This window comes from Hipposideros armiger, unplaced genomic scaffold (genome assembly GCF_001890085.2).
Source record: "Hipposideros armiger isolate ML-2016 unplaced genomic scaffold, ASM189008v1 scaffold_74, whole genome shotgun sequence".
Taxonomy (NCBI): domain Eukaryota; kingdom Metazoa; phylum Chordata; class Mammalia; order Chiroptera; family Hipposideridae; genus Hipposideros; species Hipposideros armiger.
In genome coordinates, this window is record NW_017731424.1 from 4,369,548 (window position 1) to 4,394,132 (window position 24,585).

Sequence of the window (24,585 nt, forward strand, 5' to 3'; positions counted from 1 at the left end):
GGGGCTGGCTTAGTTCAGGCTGCTTTAACAAAAATACTATAGCTTTAAACATGGCTTAGACAACGTTTATGTCTCATCATTCTGGAGGCTGGGAAGTCCAAGATCACTGTGTCAGTAGATCCAGTGTCTGGTTGTCTGGTGAGGGCCCATTTCCTGGTTTATAGGTGGCCATTTTCTTATGGCCTCACATGGTGGTGGTGGTCGTGGGGGTGGGGGCTCTTTACGTAAGGGCACTAATCCATCACAAGGGCTCCAACCTCATGACCTAATTACGTTGGGGGTGGAGCTTCAGAATACCACTTTGGAGGGGGACACAGGCATTGAGCCCAGAGCAGGTGCTTTTTTCTCGCTGTCATTCCAATGTATGTCCAGCATGGCCTGTGTGGCCAGGGGCCTTTGTTCAAGAGGATCCTGGCCTTTCACTTCCTTCTCTGTGGGACTCATCTGCAGGTTTTCTCTAAGATGGCCTGAAGGTAGAACATTCCGAGGCCCTCAGCTAGCTACCACTTGTTCACAGGGTCCTGCCATCTCTTCCTGCTATGGTACGGGTGTGGGGACTTGCTAACAGGACAAGCAGCTCGGGTACTGAGTGAGTGACTGTGGGCAAATGCTACATTGCAGGTCAGTGGGTTCTGGGCCAGTCTTGCCCCATTGACCCTTCTGCCCCCATCCTCATGTTTCTTTCTGTGGTCGAGAGCCTGTTTCTGTGTCTATAGTTTTGGTTGCCTAGGAACCACTTTAGCCTGAAATATGATTGGCTATTCTTGACAGATGGATTGCCTGAGTTGGGGCAGCATACCAGGGTAAGCAAAGGATGTTGAGCAATTCCATCCTTTCCCCCTAAGATTAATGATGAGGGCCCAGGCATTGGAAACAGTTGTCCCATGAAAACCAATTGTTCATGGACTAATGCTTTTGTTGGACGGGCGTCTGGGGGAGACTGGTTGGCTACAAAGAAGCGTTGCAACTGCTGGTACACATCCATCCTGCGTTGGAAGCAGTAGCTCAGATGACACTGGTTCTGTTTATATTTACAAATTCATGTTAGCACTGGTTTCTGGAGAGCAGGTATGTGTGATGAGCGTATCTGCATCGCCAAACGTGGCAACAGAGCTCGATGCTGGAGTGTCAAAGCCGAGACAAGCCCTTCATCTTAGCCTCGCTGGGTAGACCATGGTATTTTCCATTATAGAAATATATCCATTAATCCCACAAAGCAGGCACTTCTACCCCCATTTTATAGGTAAGCAAACCAAGGCCTCTGGATGGCTTAAATCAAGGGGTCAGCAAACTTTCTCTGTAAAGGGCCAGATAGTCAATATTTTGGACTTTGGCGGCCATGTGGTCTTTGCGCAGCAGCTCAGCACTGCTTTGAGAGCGGGAGAGCAGCCACAGACGACTGGTCAACCAATGTCCCAGTAAAACTTGACAAAAATAGGCAGTGGGTTGTAGTTTGTGGAGCTCTGGTCGTACAGGCGGTTGGTGCAGGACTGGGCCCCATGTCCCCTTCCCGACAACATGACTGTATCAACACGTGGGTCCTCAGGTCTTTGGCCTGGGCCACCTTCTTTGTTTCCTCTTTCTCTAAGACAGCAGTTCTCAACCTTCCTAATGCTGCGACCCCTTAATACAGTTCCTCATGTTGTGGTGACCCCCGACCATAAAATTATTTTTGTTGCTACTCTATAACTGTAATTTTGCTACTGTTATGAATCGTAATGTAAATATCTTTTTGTTTTCCGATGGTCTTAGGCGACCCCTGTGAAAGGGTTGTTCGACCCCCAAAGGGGTCGCGACCCACAGGTTGAGAACCGCTGCTCTAAGATATCTCACCTGTGCTCATGGATTTAAATACTATTATGTGTTACGTAGAATGCCCCCATTTTTACCTTTCCCTCTCACCTGAGCACCGCACTTACCCAGCTGCTCCCTTCATATCTCCTCTTGGTTTCTGAGGGAGCTGAAGCTTGACGTGTCCAGAATAGAACAGATGACCTTCCTCCTTTCAAACTCAAAATAACATACGTGCCAACTCAGCCAGTCCCCTCCACAGTTCCCCATCTCAGCACATGGCAGGCACCTCATCCACCCAGCTGCTCCAGCCAGAAACCTGACAGTGAAATTTTGTCTTCTCCTTTTCCTTCACCCATCTTGCTAACAGCCCCACTCATGGTCCTTCCGTTGCTATTAGTCTAAAATCCACCCCTTTGCTGGGGCCTACAGGCCTGCAGGTCAGGCCCCCCTTCTCTCCTTGCCTGCCATTCTCTGAACACACTGGTCACCTGTCAGGATGCAGCACTCACCTGCCTCAGGGCCTTTGCACTTGCTGTCAGTGGTCTGGGAGGAACTCTGCCCCATGCTGGCACCTTCTCCAGCACTGTCCAGTAGAACCTCCTGTGAGAATGGGAAGGTTCTCTAATCTGTACCGTGCAGTATGGTAACCACCAGCCACATGTGGTTAGTGAGCACTTGAAATGTGGGTGGTGCATCCAAGAAACCCAGTTTTAAATTTCATTGACTTTTAATTGAAATAGCCACGTATGGCAGGTGGCTCTTGTACCGGACATTGCAGCTTTGTATTATCCTCTTGTTGGAGTTCTTCGTAACACTCAGCACAATTGGAAGTTATTTGCACGGTCTCTTTTAACTGTTCTCATCAGAATGTAGGCAACATGAGGGCATTCTCCTTGTTTATGCTTGTGCCCCGGCATGTAGCACAGTGCCCGGCACATAGTAGGTCCTCAGGAAATAATTTGTTGAATGCACGAACGAATGAATGCAATGTCTTACTAGCAGAAGGAGTCATCAGCACATGCACGCTGAGTTTTGCCAAGAGGCCCTGCACTTGGGGACATGGAGGGGCAGGGAGAGAGGCTTGGATGGACCTCAAGCGTTAAGGTTCTGTGGGCCTGACTCGAGGACCTGATCCACTGCCACAGAAACCGCCGGTTCAGCACTGTGCATGCCTGTTGCCAGTGTGGCGTCACAAGATCCTGCCAGTGCCACTGGTTAAAGGACACGCGACCCTGCCTAAATGCTCTTGGGAGCATCCCCAGAAAGAATTCAGGGCAGGCGTAGGTCTCTCAGTATCAGCTGGAGTCTCCCCCTTCTCCATTGCCTTGGCCCTGCTCTCTAGACCCTTCCCCGCCTCACTTCTCTCCCCTCTTGGATGTTTTGCTCTCCTTAGATGTCTGTTTTCTCCCATACTTCTGTGCTCAGCTCCCTTCTGCTCCCCCCTGTGGTGTCTTCTGTCCATCCATCTCTGGGCTGGTCTGTCTTCCCTGTCTGCATGTCTTTCCATCTGCGCATGCTGCTCCTTGACGGGTGCAAGGCGGGGCTCGTGAGGAGGCTGGGGTGGGCCAGGGAGCCGCGAAATACCTTTGTTCCTGCATTCTTGGTGCTTGCAAAAGAAATCAGCTCCTGGGAGGGAAGGTGGGCTTGTGCACAGCGCCTCACGTGGGCTGTGCGGTAAATGAGCTGTTGGGGTGCTGGACTTCCCACAGGTTTGTACCTGCCAACCCGCCTTATTGAGAAGAGCTTGTTGCCTCTGGGTCTGCTGCTTCCATCATTTCTTCTGCTTTCTCCTTAAATGGGAAAAGCAGCAGCTACTGGCTCTGGGCTGGGGTTGGGGGTGGGTGGGTGGAGGCAGGGGTAGGGGCGGCCCCTTGGCCCCCGGGTTTGGTTTGCTGCTGCCCTGCTAAGAAGCAGATCTTTATCCTTATGGGGTTGAGATCTCAGGCCAACTGCTGGGCCAGTTTGCCATCCGCATCCCAGCTTCACTTAGGCTGAGGAGTTTGTGGAGTTTCCGAGTCTGAGAATTTTTGAGCTGGAAACACCAGGTCTTTGAAATCACAGATGGCTTTTTTTTTTTTTTTACCGGAAAGTTGTTTTAAATCCCACAGGCACATCATTTGTCATATACCACTCAGGCCTTTCTGCTAGTCATTATTCAGAGAGTCAGGTAGTCATTTTATCTTTCTAACTTTCACTTTGCTAAAAAGTATATTTTTAGATGGATTGTATCATTTGGTAAGCTAAAATCAGAGGCATCCGCCCGCCCAGGGCAGTGAAATAGCTTAGGCTGCAAATTCCCTCTCCCCTGAGGAAATACAGGAGGTGTTCATTTGAGGATAAAAATGACAAACAGTGGGTCCTTGGTCCAGGCGTTCCCTTGAGCCTTAGCTGTGTCTTTGCCTTAAAGTGACTTCTTCTTTTCTGACTCCTTCCATCTCTTCGAATGTTCTGGAGGTCAGTTTCCACGGAGGTGGGTGTTTACACTGTTTGTCCCGAGTGGAAGTGGTTGCCATTTGTCTGGGTTGAAGCTTGACGTTTGTTCGATACGAGGGCCACTCTTTCCCGGGCTCGGGAGACTCACAGGGAGAGCTGCCAGCCTGCTTGGGGCAGCCTGCCCAGGGAGTTGCTGCACAAGCACTGGCCTTAATGGGGGTCAGACCTGGGTCCCTCTGGAACTTCAGAAGCAGTCAGGATCCAGGGGGTGCCCCCGCCCTCCCCAAGCTTCTGAGAGAGACTCCTCTTAGCCATTCTTCAGGACCCTGGTAGGAACTGCTAATTGTTCATTGTTCTGCATTAAAGGGACAGCCTGGAGTGGTCTGGAAGTATTCTCCCTCCTGGAAGGAGGCAGGAGAGGCTGGCTTTACTTTAGGGCAAACATCTGCACACATGCAGGTCATGTGTGGAGTTTCCCAGCCCAGTCTCATTCAGAAGAGGACCCTGTGACTGTTCCAAGAAGAGAACAAAACGACCCTAAAGACACTTTCCTGGGGGGCAGGGCTGCTGGGGGAGGGGCGGTCATCACTCAGCACCAGTCCCCAAGGAACTCTGCTCTTGGGGGAGAAGGAAGAAGCAGAAGCGCCCAGAGGATGTGTGAGAGGCAGCTGGTGTGTGTGTGTGTTGGGGCGGGGGGTGGCGGGCGGGAAGAAAGGGGGGGCCCAGGGTGGCGTTGCAGTCTGGGCATGTCTCTTCCTCATCAGAAGGGTTTTGCCTGTGGTCCTAGCTCCGCCCCTTCTGTTGCCAGTGAAAAACACATTGCAAACTGACTTAAAGAAAAAGGGAATATGTCTCCTGTGACTGACAGGTAGGATTTCTTCCTGGGGAAATTTTCAGTATGGCTTTATACAGAGGGGACTCCCCCCCCAAAAAAAAAAAACTGGGGGAAAAACCCTGAAAACCTAAAGCATCATAGTCGGTGGCTTTTAGAATCACCTTTGATCTACAACAGATGACTTACCTGGGCTACCTGGGGCAGCCTTTCTCTAACCTCCTGCTGCCTCTAATGGGCTTTCAGCTCCTGGCGGAGTTTCGAGGGCAGCCTCTGCTGCTGTCGGCATGGACTTAGAGCCAAGCTGGGGAGCAGAGGGAACTGAGAGGGCAGCCAGTGTCTGCGCCCTGGTCCGTCTATGAACTGCCTTTCCATAGCTTAGCCTGTGTCACCTGCCCTAATTGGGATGTCATGGAAGGCAAGCCTGCTCCTGGGACAACCCTCGGGTGTTTTGGCACCTGTAGCGAGTAGCTCTAGGTACCAGGGCAAAGCTTGAGAGAAGGAAAGGGGCAGGAGTGCAGTCACGCTGGGCTCGTGTCCAACGGTGCTAAGGAACAAATGAGGAGAGCGAGTGTCCGAGCCAGCTCTGTGGACCACATGCCTCTCCCAGGCAAAGATCTTACCACCCAGCCTGACTGCTCCTAGAGACCGGACAGTGTTCAGGGGCTGAGCGGAGGCCACCGCTGGCAGAGCCCTCTCCTGCCTGCATCTGCCCACGCTGCATGAGTCTGTCCCCGTGCCCTGACCCTGCCTGGGGTTCCTCCGTTTCCTCGTTGTCTTTCTGACTGGTGAGCCAGGTCCATGCCTGTGACCTGTGTGTTTTACATGGACAGAGAGGCTGGTAGCATTGAGACTGAGGGGGCACCTATGACCTGGCCCTGCCGCTCCCACGATAAAGAGGGGAGAGTGTGCCCAGGTCCACATTAACAAGCCCATCTCCGCTGTTAAAAATGGGGCAGAGTTCGCAAATACCACCTTAGAAAACACTGGTGGATCACAGCACTGGCTCGGTGCAAACCTATCTTACGTGCCTGGGCATGTGGCATTGCCAGCTCACTGTGTACTCAGGACCGATCATCAGCTTAGGAGCCTCAGTTATGACATCCATGAAATGGGTTAACACCCTGTTCAGCCCTCTCCACACAGAGGAAACCCTGCACATAAGAAAGAATGCATGCTGGTGTTTGGGAACTCTGAGGAAGAAATGATACATAAAATGTTCATGAAATACTATGTTCCTGTTTTGTTATGTTTTTTTTAAAAATATAACATAATTCCTAGAGAATGGTGAAGAACCTGAAATGCTGATACATTGTGCAAAAGGATGCATTAGTATCACTCTTCTCAACTGTTTTTAACAAGAAAACATTTTAATGCCTTTGACGTGGAAAAGAAGGTGCTAAGCCTCAGACACCAGCCTGTTCCAACAGCGTTTCTTCAATAATGCAGTTTCTGTTCTTTGCTCACTCTCCCGGGCTTACATATTACATGGCCGCTCTGTACTCACAATATTTTTATTATATTTCTAATTTCCTGGATGCTGTTTTTTCCCACCCTCCTAAACCTCAGGGCTGCAGTGCCTGGCATGGCGTGGGGAAGGGAAGCAGAGGTGTGGGGATGCCTGGGGCCAGGCTTTCTTGGAGACAGTATGAATTGCCTGAATCTCAGGGACCCTGGGAAATACCGCCCCATTCCCAGATGTAATCTTTTATTGGCAAAAAATATTAGATGAAATTGGAGCAGTCAAGTTACAAGATAGACCAGGCAAAGCGGCAAAATGACAGCTGCACGTAAAGAATTGGGGGCTGGGTCCTGTGCACGTGGCGGGGCTAAAGCGATGCCTTGCCTACACCCTGTCGTGCAGGGAGCTTGCAGTCTACTGGGGGGAGACCGATGCCATGTACCCAAACCACGCACGTGGGTTTTGTAGGTGCTGGAGCGAAGGGGGTGTGAAGCAATGGAAATAGCAGGACAGGAGGGCTGCGTGGAGGAAGTAATGCTCCTGTCGACCCTAGAAAGAGCCTAGCAAGGCGAGTGGTATCTGCCGGGTAGGAAGACACACCTGGTGGAGGGCTCAGCTAAAGCAAGCACAGCGGGGCTGGCAGGGGCCTGAGGGGCTGGTGCAGGACAGGGCATCGGGTCTGGCTTGAGTAGTGGGGTGGGGTTGGGGGGCAGAGGGAAAGGGCGGGGACCAAATCTTGAAAGGCCCCTGCTAAGGAGTGTGGACAGTAATGTGGGGCCTTTGATGGAGTTACAAGGGGAGTCTTGTGATCAGATTTGAATTTGTGTTCAAGGGGGGAAAAGGGGAGAAAAAGCCCACCTTTGTTCTTTGTTTCTTTTTATCTTGCTCTGTGTCACACAAGTTGACTTTCTTTCATTCCGAGTTTCCAGATTTGCAACTTAAGCGATTGGCTGGCCTCACTCTTTTAAATATCTGTGGATCCTTATTAGAATTAAGTGCTCGGCTTCTTGTTTTAGGATTGTTTGGAAGTTGGCTTTCTTGAAAATTTTCCCTGCGGACCTCGCTGGTTAATAAAGAACTTCAACTCTTCTGCCCCGTGTGGATAATGGCTTAGTGCCTAAGAGGCTGCTCACCAGGGGGGTTGTCTGGAATAGGCTGGGCTATTCCACAGGGGACAAGGGGACATATGCCCAGTGCCTGCAGCGCCTCGTAATTAAGGGGAAATAGAACCTCGTTTTACTTAATATCCCATCGTATAGACAAAAACATTTTTTACCCCCCCTGAAAAATGTGTGGCCTTGTAGATAGCCATGCAGATGAGAGCTGCTGAGTGGCTGGCTGGACTAGATTGTACAAATTAGTTACAGCGAGTTAGCAAATGAGGAGGGCAGCCGGGACTTAAGAATTTCAGATAAAGCACTATCGTTTTGGAAGGAATAGTGGAGGGAGCTGGAAGAGAGCTGGTGTCTTTGTTATAAGATTTCTATTAAGTTTAGAGGCTGTGGAAGGATGATTTGGTTGATGGATTTCCATCAGCGAGTCTGGTGCTGAGCTGGCCAGTTCTCTCTGGGGTCCTGTGGATCATGATTACCTGAGCCAAGCAAACGAACCCCCTCTGGTGCTGGCGTTTGAAAGAAGTGCGATGCGGAAATGTCAGGCGTCAGAGTTTTTCCATCTTGATTCTGGGCAAAATTTATTGGCTTCTCCATTCACGCTGCAGCACACGCGCTCACCAGTACCACTTTACCCAGTTGCATAAGCTTTTGGGAAAGTCATGACTTTGCATAGAAAACAGTGCAAAGATGCGTCATGACTTTCCCCGACAACCCAATAAAACTTANGGAACAGTTCCATATCAGTTTGTCTGAGTCGACGCCAAATCACATGTGCCAAAGTTGATCAAAAGATTCCACTGTGTTTGTATTTGCCACTAAGGACAGAAACATGTTTTGAGTAGAGCTGAGTTCAGAGAATAATCATTTGGGCGCAAAGCTGATGATGCTGAGATTCACTCTTGGGAATCATGCTGGGAAATGACTTCCCTCGAGTCTGTTCTCGGATGGTTTAATGGGGCAGCCGGCCTGATTCCACTGGGGGGTCAGGAGACCGCACACTACTCAGCAACATTAGCCCCCGGCCCCTCGGAGAAGCACAGACCTGGCCCCTGCCTCACCTTGTGTTTCTCCCCATCTTTCCATCAGGAGTTCTGACTCGGAAGAAGCATTTGAGACCCCGGAGTCCACGACCCCAGTCAAAGCTCCACCAGCCCCACCCCCGCCACCCCCGGAAGTCGTTCCAGAGCCTGAGATCAGCGCACCGCCTCCCCCCGAAGAACCAGGTAACCAAGGATCAGGCGCCCCCTGGGGAGACACTGCGACTCTTCCTGGGGTACCATGAGAGGAGGGCACCCACCTCGGGGCTGTCGCCAGAGCGCTTTAGATCGTCCCCAGCTGCTGGGGCCTCACAGCTCTGGGCTGTGCTTTATGCAAGTGAAAGTGAGGGTGTGCGGTTACCACAGACTGTTCTGTTCTTACTTTGCAGACGGGGATGGGGATCTACAGGTGGGGTGTCTACACACCTGTGCTTGAGGCTGCCCCAGGTGAGGGATGGAGCTTGGGTGGGAGGAGAAGGAGCAGGCGGAGGGCTGGGCCTCCATTGGTACTCCTGCGCTGACCGGGAGCCAGGTGGTCTGGAAAAGAAAATCACACTTGACCTTGATTTTTTTTTTAAGAAAGAAATGAGTGGAATCCTTTTCACCTGCCCTGGGATCAAGCAGGCTACTGTTTTGGAAAGAGTAGGCACTCCTGGGCTTTATTGCTGCTAAAGCTGATGCTCCCTGGTGATGGGGGGAGAGGGAGAAGACTATTTTTAGGGAGGGCAGACGTCTTTGCTGGTGTCTGATAAATGCAGTTTTGATATCTTCCCTTTTTGACAGCTCATCAGTTAGTAGTATCTGATTACGCACAGCCAAACTAGGTGCTGGGCTCTGAGGTTGTAGTTATTGGGATTTATGTAATTTCAAGGTAGAAAAGAAGCCAGAAAAGGGGCCACTTACATTTCTCAGGGAGTCTTTTGCCTCCCCGCTTTCTTTCATATACTCAAGCGTATAAAAATTCATTGCTTGTGATATTGTATATAAAAAAAAAATCACCCTTAAGTTTAATAGAACGTGAATGACAAACAGATTATAATCCCTAAGTCAAAGATGTGATTAAGAAGCAACTGGCTTTTTTTTGTGGGTGTCATCAGTCATGTCTGTAAATGTGTGGGATACTTTAGAGAAGAATTTAGAAGAAAAACGACAGTGTGTTGCGATGTACAGTCCACCCTCAAGCATCAAGGACTGCACAGAGGAAGGCCGTTGGTGCGACCATAGGTGCATCCACAAGGGTTTCCAGCTGCATGTCCTGACGCTTCTGGGATGGTTTGCCACTTCTGTTCTTTTCTTTGGCCTGCCCTTGTGCCTTGTGCCTGACTTGCTTTTCAACAAAGCAAAAAACAATCTCCTGTCTTAGAAACAAACCCTGGCACAGCACTCACCTCTTTCTTGGATGGCAGTTTCCATAAGAATGGGTATGATGGGGGAGTCGGAGAAGCCCTGCCCGGAAGGGGCTGTAGCAGCTCATTACCCTGAGTCCCAGCCCCATGGGACTTTGATTATACTGGCTGCAGTCTTTGAACAGGGACTTGATGCTTCTCCACCTTGGAAAACTACCGCGAGGCTAAATGTATGCCGATTGTACAGCAAGGATGCTTAACGGTTGGGACCATGTCTTCTTAAAACCCGCCTGGATTGGGCTGTCCAAAGATCCATTTGGTTTGCTGCAATTGTTAGAAAAGCCTGCTGGTCCGTTCTGCAGACTATGCGGGGCATCACCCAAGTGGGAGGCGGCTGTGCTTGCTTGCAGAGGTGGGTAGAGGAGGAGAAGGCTTCCTTCTGAGAACCATGGGAAAGAAACGGCAAGAGAGGAAAAGCTATTGTTTGGTTTTCCTCTGCAGACGGGCCTGGGCCATTGCTCAAGGGGCCAAAAGAATCACATGAAACAATAGACGTGACCTTTGGCCATGACTAAAAACCTGATTTTTCCTCCCGAATACCTACATTTTATAAAACAGTCAGTCACCAAATTTTGGGTCCTACCAGCATGTTTGTTCCATGGCAGAGAGGACGGGCGAGATGAAGAATGGGCAAGATTCTGGGTTCGCCTTGTGTCTGCCCTGGTCTGGGCTGGGCCACGATGCGGCTCATCCGAGCCCTGTTTTCCTATCCGTTAAATGAAGAGCGTGAACTGTGAATGCTCTGATATCCTTCCCCTCTGACCGTCCATGGTCCCGTGAACAGAACACTCGGCTGCTGTACTGTGCCCTTGGTATTCGAACCCAAACTGGCCGCTGAGGGAGATAATTAAATGTTACATAATTAAATAATCGCTCCCGTTTTGGCGTGTGCCGGTGCTAGGTTCTTTGCATGTTTCATCTCCAGTTCAGATAAGCAAATATTATGAATTGCAATAGACTATGATTCATGTACCTAGAATATGTAATGCTATGCTCCCTGTGTAGACCATTTACCCTTGATTTATTGGTTTAAGTTGAGTCTGTGGTCTGTCAGTGCGGGGGTGTCATGTGTTGACATCTTTGGTGCTCTGGACCCGTGGATCCCTGCCCAGAGGGAGCTCATGGCGGGGGGTGAGCCAGGGGGCGGGAGAGACAAGGAGCAGCACAGCTGACAGTAAGAACTCCAGTTAGAAACAGTCCGGCGAGGCTGAGATATGGCTTCTGGAGACCGTAGGGTGACATCAGTTGGGTGGCATTAGTTGCCTCTTATTAGCTTTTTCTCGTTCCTCAGAATTCTCTCTTATTTCCAAACGTTTGCTTTTTTGCCTGGCTTGGGGATTAAATTGTCTAGCGCACTGGTGTCATGGCTATACTGTGTTCCCCCAAATTCAGATGTTGAAGCCCTAACCTTTAATGTGACTGTATTTGAAGGTAGGTCCTTTAAGGAGGTGATTAAGATTAAATGAGGTCATAGAGTGCAGCCTTAATCCAATAGGACTGGTGTCTCGGTAAGAAGAGAGAGAACACACCAGGGATGAGTTCACGCAGACAAAGGGCCATGTGAGGACAGAGAGAGGAGNTCGTCTTATACGCCGGCAAATACGGTATTTCATGTCTGGCCATTAAGAGCAATTCATTTACACTATAGAAATACTTATATTTAATTGTATTTGCATGTATTTGCATATTTACATATACAGAGAACATAGCATATGTCTATCCTGGTAAATATATTTTCCTATAATTTAGAGACATTTTAGCAAACTGTAGTGCCACATTTCTCTTTCTGATCCATCTTTGAGGCAAATTAAATTAATTTTCTTTCATTTTGAAAGTGTGTGGAGCCTGAACAGAATAATTTCTTGTACTTCAGTTTTTTGTGTCATAGAAATAAAAATCGAGCAGCCGGTAGGAGCTGCTTTTGCGCATCGGGACTGTAAAATGCTGCTTTATTTTTATGTACAGGCTCTTTGTGGGTGGACTGCAGAGATCCCTGCTCTTGGAAATGTTTTTGAGCCCCCTGGGTAACTGAAGAAGGAAAAAAGAGCTAATTAGAAAAGCTGCCATCCGCCTCCTCTAATTAACTTGCTCTCCACTCCTGGGAGAGGGTGTGGAAATGCGAAAACAACGCAGGGAGTGAATGCCATTCTAACAGTCCATGGTTTCCCCGGGTGTTTTGATGCAGAATAGTTCATAATAAATAGGCAAGGAACCACAAAAAGGGACTTGGTGTGCCCTCTTCCCCTCCGTGCACCGTCTCCCGTTGGGCAGTGGTGAACAGGGACCCCTTCTGAGCAGGCGTGTGGGCTGGGCAGCTGCAGCAGGAGACACTCCTTTGGAATTCAGCCGTTGAACCCAAGAGCATCCATCCCTCCCTGCTGCTTGCTTGTGCTGCTGGGAAAGAGCAAGGGGCCCTTTGTGCTCGAAAGCCGCACATCACCAGGGTCCAGGGATACAGAAACCCGGGGAAGAGCTCGAAGTCTCTCCCTCCGTCTACCTGCTGGATGCCGGAGACACGCACAGCATGCGTGGCTGGCGGTGCAGCTAACTTTTCGTGACGTCTTGAAGAGATTTAGATCCCGGAGAATTAGAGGGGCTGAAGCTGTTCTTTAGCAGAGATGGCTTTTACCTCCTGGGGGATGTGGCCCCTGGTGGAATGGGCCCAGTGGATGTGGACGGCAGTGACCAGCAGTGGGGACTCCGGTCTGCTGGTCCTTCAAGGAAGCCCTGGAATGAGGCAAGTTGTCTGAGTGTGTTTCGGCAGCGTTGCCCCGGATGCATGCAGTACTGGGGGGCTAGGGCGACACCCGGCATATCCCAGTTCTTGTTCCTCTTTGATGTTCAGTTGGGTAACTTCCTTGTGTTTTTCATACTGTTAGTAAACAGACGCTGCAAAACTTCAGGTATCTAGACATGTTGTCCAAGTGTGGGTCTTATATTCTCCCCCCCTAGACAGAAGCTAAGCCCTGTATTATTAATGTGTGTTTGTAAAATGTCATATGGCCTCTGTCGTGTTTGCATGAATTAAGCCTTTCCTTACGAAATTTGATAGTAGGCAAGCTTCGGCTCATTGGATCCCATCAAAAGCCACTCTGATGTTTCTGTTCATCTCTTTGCGTCCCTGGAGGGGTTTGTGACTGGTTGGAGGAGCCAGGATCCTTGGGGGATGGGGGGGACCTTTGGCATGGATTAAGTGAATCGCTGACAAACACGTTATAAAAACATCGATGTAGGTTTTTCTGAAAGCGAACTCACCAAAGGGTTTCGTTTTTCAGTCCTGGCTGACTGGAGAGGGATTGGCTGGTTCCTGGTCTCTCTGCTGGCTGACAGATGGTCTTTAGAAGGTGCTGACCCCAGCGGAGGTCACTGATCCTTTGACCTTTGTGGGAGCTCGGTAGCCTGAGCATTTCATTCTCCGTACTCACCCAACGTGTCACCCCCTGATTACATGTTTTTGCCCAGATTTGCCCACTGCAGCACTTGTGCCAGCAGCAATCCTAAGAATTTACCCTCTTGATAATTGCCTCCCTTGTTGCAAAAGAGTAAATGGCATTTTGGTCTATTTAAAATATTCTGAGGACCAACCGAGTGGNATGCCAGCTGAAACCTGAAGCACAACTTTTAAATCGCAGGAACTTCGGGATAATGGTAAACTTGGAGCCTTTGATACAAGAAATTTGAGAAACAAAGCACAAAGCTGGCCTTTCACATCTTGACCCAAAAATAACAGAGAAGGCTGGAGTTTCTAAGTAAGAGGGCTTGAAGGCAGGACACATCCAAACAGCCAGGTGACTCTTGTCAGATTTATACCCTATTCCATTCCTTTTATCATAAAATGGAGTAGTTTCTTGGCAAGACGATCAGCTCTACGAGTCTATTTTAACTCAGTTGGGTTAAGAGATTGTCACATATCCATCCCTTCATCTCGACAGAGTTAGCCTTTTTCATGTGGGAAATTGTATCTGTTCATTGGAGCTTTGTTATATGTAACTGGAATCTGAGGTTACTTGTCAGCCTTCTCGCATTTAAACCACTGATTACGGCTTTGATATTTGTGTTATTATTAAATCATCCGGTGTACAAGATGATTCAAAGTCTCTGGGAGTCAAGAAAAATGATTTTCTTCCTGGTATCAGTTCTAGTGCAAGCAAAAATAAAGGCTTAGTTTAGCCAGAACGTTTTGAAAGCACACTTGGAGTCTCAGCTCTTTCCGCAGACACCTGTCTCCTTCGCCTCCCACGTGTGTCTCACACCTGGCCATTCGTCCCCTTCTCAGTTGCTACTGTTCTCATCTGAGGTTCCATGTTCTTTCTTCTGGACCCTAATATCTCCTTACTGATGGGATGAGCCCCGCCACCCCGCCTCACCCCTGCCCCTGCTGCTGTCCTTGGAGCAGTCAGAATGACCTTTTAACAGCATACATCAGGGTGAGTCCTTCCCAGTACAGCCTTCCACTGGCATCGCAGCTCCTCCTGCAGACTTTCTGCTCCTGGCCCACGCCGCTCTCCCTGGCGCCCGACACCCATGCCTTGCACTTGGCAAACCTTCCCACTTCTGGACTCACTCTTCATCGTGTGGCTCACTCTGCTTGGAACTTTCTGTCCCCAGCTCTGTGGTGACTGGCTCCTTCTCCCTTCTTCACGTCTCGTCTCTGAGAAGCCTTCCTTCTAGGGAACGCAAGAGGGACAAACGCCAAACATATCGCGGAGCTGAGAACACACCGAGTCAGCACTTGTTCTATTTTGCAGATTACAATTTCTCTCTGAGTGGCCGTGAATTAATTCAGTAAATAGTCGAGTGAAATGTATTGCTTAATTTTTACAGTTCCTTGCCCACAGCTATTTTCGCTGTGTTTGTGTGTTTTGGGCGGGAGTGGGGGTGAGGAAGAACAAGAAAATGACATTCTTTTCTCTTTGCTCTGTAAACTCATGAATCATTGGCACAGCTGTCCCCTGACTGCAGGGCGCTTTCAAGAAAGTGTGAGTGTGCTTTCTGTCTCGCTGATAATGTTAAGGTGAAGGAGACAACGGTCCCGGTTGTAGCATCTTAACACTAAGCACTGGAGAGAGTACATGCCATCTCCGTGCGTGGCATTCTGCAAGCTACTCGACAGGGACAAAGTCAGCTCTCAAAGCAGCCCATGTTGTTGGTGGTACTCCCACGTGCTACCTGCTGCTACCCACTGCGTAGCCGGGAAAACTGAGGCCCCGGGATGTTACAGAACCTGCCCGAAGTTTCCCGCCTCACCGGTGCCAGAGCGTGAATTTTGCAACCAGATCTGTCAATGCTCATTTTCATATTGGGTGAATGCTGTGGTGTTTTCTTCTACGAGACAATCAGAATCATATAATTCATATGTTATACACGAAGATNCGAGGAGCAGCAAGCATCTGAGACAAAAACGGAATCAGCCCAGCTGGAAGGTTCTGGACCAGTCTTGTCGGAAGAGGTGCCCCTAGAACCTGCTGCTGTGCCCAGGGCTACCTGCCCTTTGGACTCTGAGGGTGCAGAGGGGGCTGTCCCCCCAGCTTCTGGAGGTGGCAGAGTACAGAACTCACCCCCCGTTGGAAGGGAAGCATTGCCTCTTGCCACGGCCCCGGAGGCAGTGGAGGTGACCCCATCAGATAGCGGGGAGCAAGAGGACTCCCCAGCCAAAGGGCTTTCAGTGAGGCTGGAGTTTGACTATTCTGAGGACAAGGGTAGTTGGGACAGCCAGCAGGAAAACCCCCCTCCTACCAAAAAGATAGGCAAAAAGCCGGTTGCCAAAATGCCCCTAAGGAGGCCAAAGATGAAAAAAACACCTGAAAAACTGGACAACGCCCCTGCCTCACCTACCAGATCCCCTGCTGAGCCCAATGACATCCCTATTGCTAAAGGTACCTACACCTTTGATATTGACAAGTGGGATGACCCCAATTTTAACCCTTTTTCTTCCACCTCAAAAATGCAGGAGTCTCCCAAACTGCCCCAACAATCATACAGCTTTGACCCAGACACCTGTGATGAGTCCACTGACCCCTTTAAGACGTCCTCTAAGACCCCCAGCTCACCTTCTAAATCCCCAGCCTCCTTTGAGATCCCAGCCAGTGCCATGGAAGCCAATGGAGTGGACGGGGACGGGCTAAACAAGCCCGCCAAGAAGAAGAAGACGCCACTGAAGACGTAAGTTCAAGGGAGTAGGCGGGGCTGTGCATTGGCGTGCTCCGTGGTCACCTGCCTGAATCAACTTGGCACCCCCCCCCACCCCACCCCGCCGCCAACATTTGCTGTAATGGCGCCATGTTTGTGGCAGGGCACCCGTTTCCCTTCCTCTGTGTGCCCCATCCACGTATCCCTTTGGGTCTAGAGTCCTTGATCTTTTTGCCTTAATAAGTCAGGGGTCTTATGCTTTACTTTTAGTCAAAGGCTTGACATGCAGCCCCCAGGGGAGTGTGGGAGCTCCCATAGAAAGGAAGAGACCTGGTCAGCCTCCCTGTTGGTCACTTACCCTTTTCCATTTAGCATGTGAATCACTTTTTGGAGTGGCCTAGAAGCTAGGAGATATAGGTCCTTTAAGATGTTGTTAAAATTTATAGTATTCATTTCTGTCTGTTAATGAGATTCATCCAGGAGGCAAGCCCAGTAGGTTCCAGGAGGCCTGCTCCCTTCCCTGCACCCCAGGCAGCCTGTAAGAAACACCCCTATTTGTCTCCATCCTTCTTTATAGGCATCGTCTTTTGCACACACGAGTCCAAAGGCCCTATAGATCCAGTAGAGCTCACTGGGACCCAAAAGTGAGAAGCCCCACAGTCCCCAGGAGGCCATCAGGAATCGGGTCTATTGNGACTGGGGATCCCCTCTGCATATGATGAACCAAGGATGTTGATTTCGTCATCAGACCAAGTCGGAACCTGGAGCCAGGGCGGGCATTGCCCAGGTTGACACTGCTGGGGTGCACAAGGTGGAGGGTGTGTTTACATGGATGGCTCCATCTGCGATCTGGTCCTTCTTTCCTCTGTCCACGCATTCCCCACAGTGGTAGACATAGTGGGGGAGCCCACATTATCTGGGGAGTGAGTCTTCATGCAGGTACGGTGTGTGAACATTCAGAAATTCAGTGGGTGTACTGGGAACCCAGTTGGACCACACTTGCTTTGGAAGTTCAGGGCCTACACATGTCAGTGACCTTCCCCGTCTAAGGAGTGTCTTACCCAGGGGTCCTCTGAAGAGCCCATGGAAGGGCCCTCCCAGCCCTGGAATGGTGCCCCTGAAGCATCCTGCTCTAGTCACCACACAGTGAAACAGCCGTTCTCAACCAGGGACAGTTTTGGCCCTCCAAGGGGACATTTGGCAATTTCTGGAGACATTTTTGGTTGTCAGAGCGGGGATGGCGGTGGTGGTGCGGGGAGTGCTACTGGCATCTAGCAGGTAGACGCCAAGGATGCTGCTAAACATCCTGCGGTGAGCAGGGCAGCCCCCAGGACAAAGAACTAACCATCCCCAAGTGGCCACAGTGCCGAGGCGAAGAAACTGTGCAGCGAGATTAGGTTTCCTGGGCCATGATGATTTAATTAGGGAATGTCAGTTCTAAGTAGGAAAGCTTTGTTAAGCGGGCCGGGAGCTTTTTTCCAGAGAAAATAGTGAGCAGATGGTTAAGCTGACTATCTGCTGACGGTTACATGATTCAGGGGAGAACCACTGACATCTGATGGGCCTCGGAAGGCTCTCTTCCTTAGGCCGCTGGGGACAGGCAAGGGCTTGTTCTTTCTCCTTCAAGGCCCACTTGAAAGTACCTGGTCCTCTGGGTCCCCTGTCCTCTGTGCCACCTGTACTGTGTGACCAGGGCAAGAACACCAGGCGACTGCTGATGGGAAGATGGGGTGCTTAAGGGTGCTGGGGCCTGGAGGAAATAGGGAGGGAGTTGATTTTAGAATGGAGAAGGGTAGGGATACTCCCGCTTTTAAGAAGTGCAGGAAACAGGAGTGTTTCAAGACGACGGAGAAGTCGTTTGGCGGGCAGCAGAGCTAAGAGGCTTCAGTCAAGTGCTCCATCTTATAGGACGTCTGCTCCAAGGATGGCCTGGGGTGGCATTGGGTGCAGAATTGAGGGGAAGGTTTGAAACCATGATTGGCTAATAGGTGTGCTTATGGAAGGTGCTCTCAATTATAGAGGCATTTATTGAGCCTGCAAGAGAAAGTGTAGCAAGTCTGGGGGAAAAACAAAGATAAATCAGACCAGCTCCTGAACTCAAGAGGCTTGAAGTTTCCTTGTGCTGTCATCTCTCAGGCAACACTTCATCTGCTGAGTCCTCTGCCAAGTGCCCCGAGAGAGATTTGCTTGTGAGCAAAGTGTGGTAAGCACGATGCAAAGCACTCCCCACCTGGAGGTTTGCAGCAGTGAGCATGAGTTGCTCTGAGAAAACCTACAGTGAGAAGTCAGCTCGGTTTTAAGTGAGCCTTTCCCAAACCTTGTTTGTTCGTTGGGATGAGGGATAGGGCTGCCAGATGTGGCAAATAAATATACAGGGTGCCCAGTTAACTTTGAATCTCAGATAAAAAACATAGACTTGGGACATGGGACATATTTATGCAAAAAAAAAAAAACTCATTTATCTGCGATTCAAATTTAACCAAACATCCTGTATTTTATCTGGCAACTGTACCACCAGCGGGCGGTGGGGTGGGTGCTGGGGGCCTAACTCCTGCTGGTGAAACACACTTTGCAAATGCCATCCCAAGTTGTATGTGCCAACTCTGTAATTCCTTCTTCTGCAGACCACTTTGCAATGTTTGCCCTCCTTTGTGTAGTGACACGTTTTTTATTTTTCTGGCCCATCATTGTCTGGCCTCCTTGAACTCCCCAGGACAGCTGTGAGCCCAGAAGTGCATGGAAGGTGCCGCCTGGTACAAGCAGAGCCCAGCGTAGCCAAGCCAAGGCCAGGGTGGCCGGATCCCTATGGGGCAGAGGGGCCGGGAGGCGATGAAGCATCTCTTGGCCAGCATTTGGAGCATCCGCAGCTTGTTGGAAAATCAGGAGCAACCTCTTTGGCCTGCAGTGGCTGAGGGGGCGGGGGAACTGAGAGGAACAGCCAGGAGAGGAGAGAATAGATAAGGTCAAAGGCCGAGAAGAGGAGCGTGGCCGACAGTGTTGAAGGGAGAGATTACAGGGGATGCCGGTAGGAGGCACAGGAGGCTGATGGGGCAAGCTCAGTGCTGTTGCAGTTGCCTGGGGGCCCCATGGAAAGGTTCCCTAGTGTTCCTCACAGTGGCCTTACTGGCATTATTCCTGTCCTCCTCGCCTGCTCCTGTCCCTTGCTTTAGCCTCACTGGCCTCTGATGTTTCTGGAACACGCCAGGCATGCTTCTACTCCAGGGCCTTTGCACTTGCTCCTCCTGTTGTCTAGGAGGCTCCCCCCAGGACGTCCTCCTGGTTCACACCTTTACCTTGTGTCTCATGTTTGTTGAAATGTCTCCTCCTGGGAGGGATTTGCCCAACTACCTTATTGAAAAATTGTGATGCCTCTACCCTTATTTTTCTCCATAGCACCTGATAGTCTGTACGTTTTCCTTGTTTAATTGTGTCTTGACTGTCTTCTCCCTGAAGAATGCAACTTCCAGGAGAGCCAGGGTTTTGTTCATTGTTGAATCTCCAGCACTGAGAACGATGCCTGGTCCCGACTGGGCGCTTGGTCAATGTTGTTGATGACTGAATGGTCTGAGCTATTCCTTCAACAGCCCTTACCACTCATACTCTGTGGATGAGGGGACTGAGGGTGAGCCTGTCCAGCATCTGGAACTAATAATGGTGAGCATAGGATTTGTCCCATGCAGCGTGCCTGCCCCTGGCTGGGCCGGCTGGGCCAGGGGCCTCTATCAGAGGCTAATAGCCTGGCCCGAGGTGAGAAATGCTCCGAAGTGTCCTGTGTCCCTAAGTGACTGATCTGTCTCCGTTTCCAGGATGTGGTGCTGAGGTGGTCCCCGTCCCCGATGGCCCGCGTAGCAGCTCCGTGGAAGGCAGCCCTTTCCGTCCCCCCACACACTCCTTCTCCACCGTCTTCGATGAAGACAAGCCGATAGCCAGCAGCGGGACTTACAACCTGGACTTCGACAACATCGAACTGGTCGATAACTTCCAGACCTTGGAGCCTCGCTCCTCAGACCCCAAGAATCAGGAATGCAAAGTGAGCACGCGAAGGAAGTCCACGGATTCTGTCCCCAGCTCCAAGTCCACGCTCTCCCGCTCTCTCAGCCTGCAGGCTGCTGACTTTGATGGTGCTTCTTGCTCAGGCAACACTGAGGCCGCNGTGTGTGTGTGTGTGTGTGTGTGTGTGTGTGTGTGTGTGTACGCGCACGCGTGCTAGAGCGAGAGCGAGAGAGAGAGAGAGAGAGAGAGAGAGAGAGCGAGGACAGGATTTCTTGACAAGGCTGTCTAAAGCGGAATATTTTGATGAATAGAATTTAGTGCACAGCAGTTTCAAAAATATCTGCTTACTCACAAATATATCAAACTCTTACTCACGTGAGATGAAGAGATGAATGAGACAGTGTGATTTGCCGACAGGCCGTTTTCCTTCCTGGAAGGTCTCCCTGTCTCCAGGGACGGCAGATGGTCTTTGGACCTGACTTTGGCAGGGCTTTGGGCCAGCGCTCTCGCCTTTCGCTGGGTTGCATCTTCACATGCAGGGAGGCAGGCGGGCCTCCATTCTCACCTGCTCTTCTTGCTCAGGTGGTACCCTCCAGGAAAAGCTCAGAGGGCAGAGTTCATGTCGCAGGAAGAACCCCTGTCCTCTGCATCCCTTGCACGTTGGGAGTTGCAAACTGCGATTCCGAGGAATGGATCTAGAAATAGATATGCACATGGAAACACCCCCTCCCCTTTAGCGATGCTTCAGAACAACTTTTCTTGATAACCATCTGACATTTCAGTGCACGTAACTTCAGGTTTCCAGCGGGGGAGGAGGGCATTGGCTTGTTTTGGAGGCTGTTCTTTGGAGGTGGTGTTGAATGGAGGCAGGCCTGGTTCGACGGATGCTCTGCCACGAACGGACTCGTGACCCTGGGTGGTCACCTTAGCTCTCTGGACCTCAGTTTCCTCACGGGTTTAAAAAGACAACATACATGTAAGTGTGTTGGACTAGGAAATGGTCTCTAAATTTTCTTCCAGCTTCAAAGTTGGAAGAGTCCGTTTTCTGAAATTTCCTATCCCAAGCCCTTGAATTATCTCCAGTAAAACTTGAGCAAATGGAACCATTAAATGATATGCTGGAAAACTATATTTATCGTATCTCTATTAAAAGATACCCATGCTTTATTTATACATACACTTTCACGCATACATTTATATATATATGTATGTATATAGTGTACTAGCTTTACTGCATTATACTAACTATTATATATATTATACTATACTAATATTACAGTATTTATACTGTGCTTATTACCTTATATTAGTGCATTTGTGTGTGGGTGCTGATCTTACACTATTTTGTTGTTGTAGCTCATAGAAGTAAAACATGCAAATATCTAAACCAAACCAAAACTATAGGTGAATAGGCCCTTGGGTTCTAGATTTTGCCAGCCAGCTGTCTTGCTTTGGGGACGGTTTCCATGAGGTGCTCTGTTTTGACACAGCGTGTCCCCTGTGGAGGGGACTGGCTTCCTCATTGTATGGTTTTCAGATTGTGCTCAGTAGGAATCCAAGAGGCTATTTGAAAAAATATTCAAAACTTGACTAACACACACCCGGGGAGTTTGGCAGGTTTGGGTTTCAGTGGCTAGCCCGGCCTGTCCGCACGCACTTGGAATTACACGTTTCCATCTGTCCTTCTCTCCCGTACGACACGCTGAGTGGTGTTGGGCATCGCCAGCATATTGCCTTGTGCTGATGGATTCATTTGGATTTGCTTGGTTAGGTAGCTGTTGTGCTCTGTCTGCCTTATTAAAGAATAGCCCGTGATCAGAGGACAGGCTGTGAAACAGGTGCTGTTTATATAACTCACTGGTCTGTAGCAGGAATTTTCCTGGTGATGTGCATGCACCCAGGTGTCATGCTGCCCCTGACATCGTCCCCAACCCTGAATGTCAGATTTGCAAATTCGTCAGAATAGCCTAATTGTTCTCAACGATAGACTTTATTGGGCTGGCCGAGTGGCTCAGTTGGTTAAGAGCTCNCCGGCCCAGTTAAGAATTTTTAATAAGTGGGTCAAAGCCTGAGTTGACGTGGCTGCATTATGTAGGAAGAAATGGTGTGAAAATACGCCGGAACAGGCTGTGCCTGAAGAGAAAAACACATTTTCAAGGTGTGGACGGTGCTTATTCCCTGACATTAGTATACTGTTTACAAGCCCTTCTGTTCCTTCTTATCACTTTAAAGAGAGTGAAAGGAAAGGGACCCAAGATTTAAGCCCTCCTTTATTATACAAAAGCACTTTTTGCAGGTGGTGGTAGAAAAGGAGCTTTTAAAGCTTTCTAAATTTCAGACTTTTTGTTCAAGTACTCTGGCCACCCCGCCCAAGTCCTGGGTTGTGCACTTTATTGCTATGTGCAAAACCATACGTGATCCTCATGGGGACACACAGTGGCCCACGTGTTGCCATTTATTCGGCAGAGCTGGGAAAGAAGTTTTCCGGGGAATTTGTGTTTGATTAGGAGAGCAACTGTGGGAAGTATGGTTGAGCATTGACTCTGGGCAGGGCCCCAAGAATTGCCAATGTTGAGATAACTGAAGTAGAACAAAAACTAAACCCACTCAGGAAGCGCGTTCTCTCTGAGTTGGGCAAAGCTTCAAGGTCTCCAGAGGCCTCACTCAAGGTCAGTGTTCTCAGCAGGAGGAAGGGTTGCTGAGATTAAGATCCCAGCTGCTTGGTTCTCAGAAGATGCTCCCCATGCTCTCTGGGCTGTTCAGGTCTTAACAAGCTGGTTGAAGTCCACATGTGAGGTGTGCATGTATTTGTTAAAAACCATGGCTTCTCAGTGTGCTTCAGTAATGTACGGGGCGGGGGTGCCAAAAAAATGTATATAAGTGGATACTTTGGTCAACGTTGCTCAAGTAGTAGTTCACCGTAATCAGAAGTGTCTGGACGCTGATGGGAACCACTTTGAGCACCTCTTGTAATTGCAGAAGTCAAACTTCCATTTTGTGAATACAAAGTGACTCGTTATCTTTTGTTATCAGTACATACTGAGCATTACAACTTTAATGCAGTTTTCCTTTCTTAAAATGTGTATACAGTTTTTTGCACCCTGTTATTTGCCTGAGAGAAATGTTGCCTCTATTCTGGAAACACCCCCAGCCCCGCCCCTGCAGTCCGTGGACTGTGTGCCCATCCAGGGCAGGGGCAAGTTAAGCTCAATGTGACCCACGTTCTCCAGGACGCACCTCTGCCCACAGACAACCTGGCAGGACAGCCGTCCTGTGTGCGTAGCCTCCAGATCGTCTTGCATGTCCAACATAGAAGACTTACAGCCTGCTAACAAATCACAGTTCCCAAAATTTCTAATGCTTGGAGGCCAAGGGCACCATGGGAGCCGCAGTAATGAGTCGGGGAGGCATTATCCTTACAGGTATTATTCCTGCTTATTGGACAAACAGTCCAAGGGCCTGGGAGGCCAAGTGACTTGTTTAAGGCCACACCGTTACAGTGAGTGGGGTACCTGGGAGGAATTCTGTGGTAGATATTTGTTGCTTGAGGATTACCTACCATCCATCCCACCTTCCGGTTGGCTTTTGGAGGAATTCTGTCTCCCCCACACTCCATAAGAGATGGGCATACGACCCTAGATGACGCCATTAGACGCTCCTCCCGGTCCTTTCAAATCTGGTTCCTCAGTCACCATAGTCTTTCAGTGAATTCCGTTTTTACTTTAGTTATCCAGTCAGTTCCTGTTTCTTGCAGTTATATTCTGTGGACAGCTGGCTGTCACCGGGTCTGTGGTCACCTCAGTCTGTATGTGCTCTTTCACCTTCTCCATGCCACTTCTGTCACTGGGGGTGCAGCCTAAGCTAGAGGCGGCTAGTGTGCCAGTGACCTTGGCCCCTTTGAACCCTGCTGACATTTCAGTGTAGCCGCTTCACGACAGCTCCTTAAATCTGAAAACAGGACCCCAGCAGATGCTAGGTGCTGGGAATCTTGTGATAATATGACATCATCTGCTTGGATTGTCCCTAGGATGTCAGCCTGGAAAATTCTAGCAGCCTGGCTTGCCAGAGCAAGCTTTGTGTTCATGGAAGACTGCACATGACCGTGGGCTCCTCAGTCACCTGACAGTCCAGGGAGGGTCTTCACCTTTGGGTGTGTTGAAATTCTGTTATCCCTTTACCTAAATATTGGGGAGCAATATTGCAGAGCAAATTCCTTTTCTATGTGCAGGATGGATGGGTTAAGGTGAAAGACCCTTTGCAGCCAGCCTGAAAAAATTACCTGTCTGGTCAGTTTTATAGGCAGAAGGCAGTGTGTGTGTGTGTGTGTGTGTGTGTGTGTGTGTGTGTGTGTGTACGCGCACGCGTGCTAGAGCGAGAGCGAGAG

General features: G+C 49.8%; 1 protein-coding gene across 1 annotated transcript in view; it reads left to right on the forward strand.

Moving 5' to 3' along the window:
* Nucleotides 1-24,585, forward strand: part of TACC2 (transforming acidic coiled-coil containing protein 2) — a 166,333-nt gene that overhangs the window by 104,780 nt on the left and 36,968 nt on the right. The window contains exons 5-7 of the mRNA XM_019642916.1: nucleotides 8,723-8,859; nucleotides 12,656-12,782; nucleotides 15,450-16,241. Coding sequence (XP_019498461.1) covers nucleotides 8,723-8,859; nucleotides 12,656-12,782; nucleotides 15,450-16,241 — 1,056 coding nt within the window. The remainder of the gene's footprint in view (nucleotides 1-8,722; nucleotides 8,860-12,655; nucleotides 12,783-15,449; nucleotides 16,242-24,585) is intronic.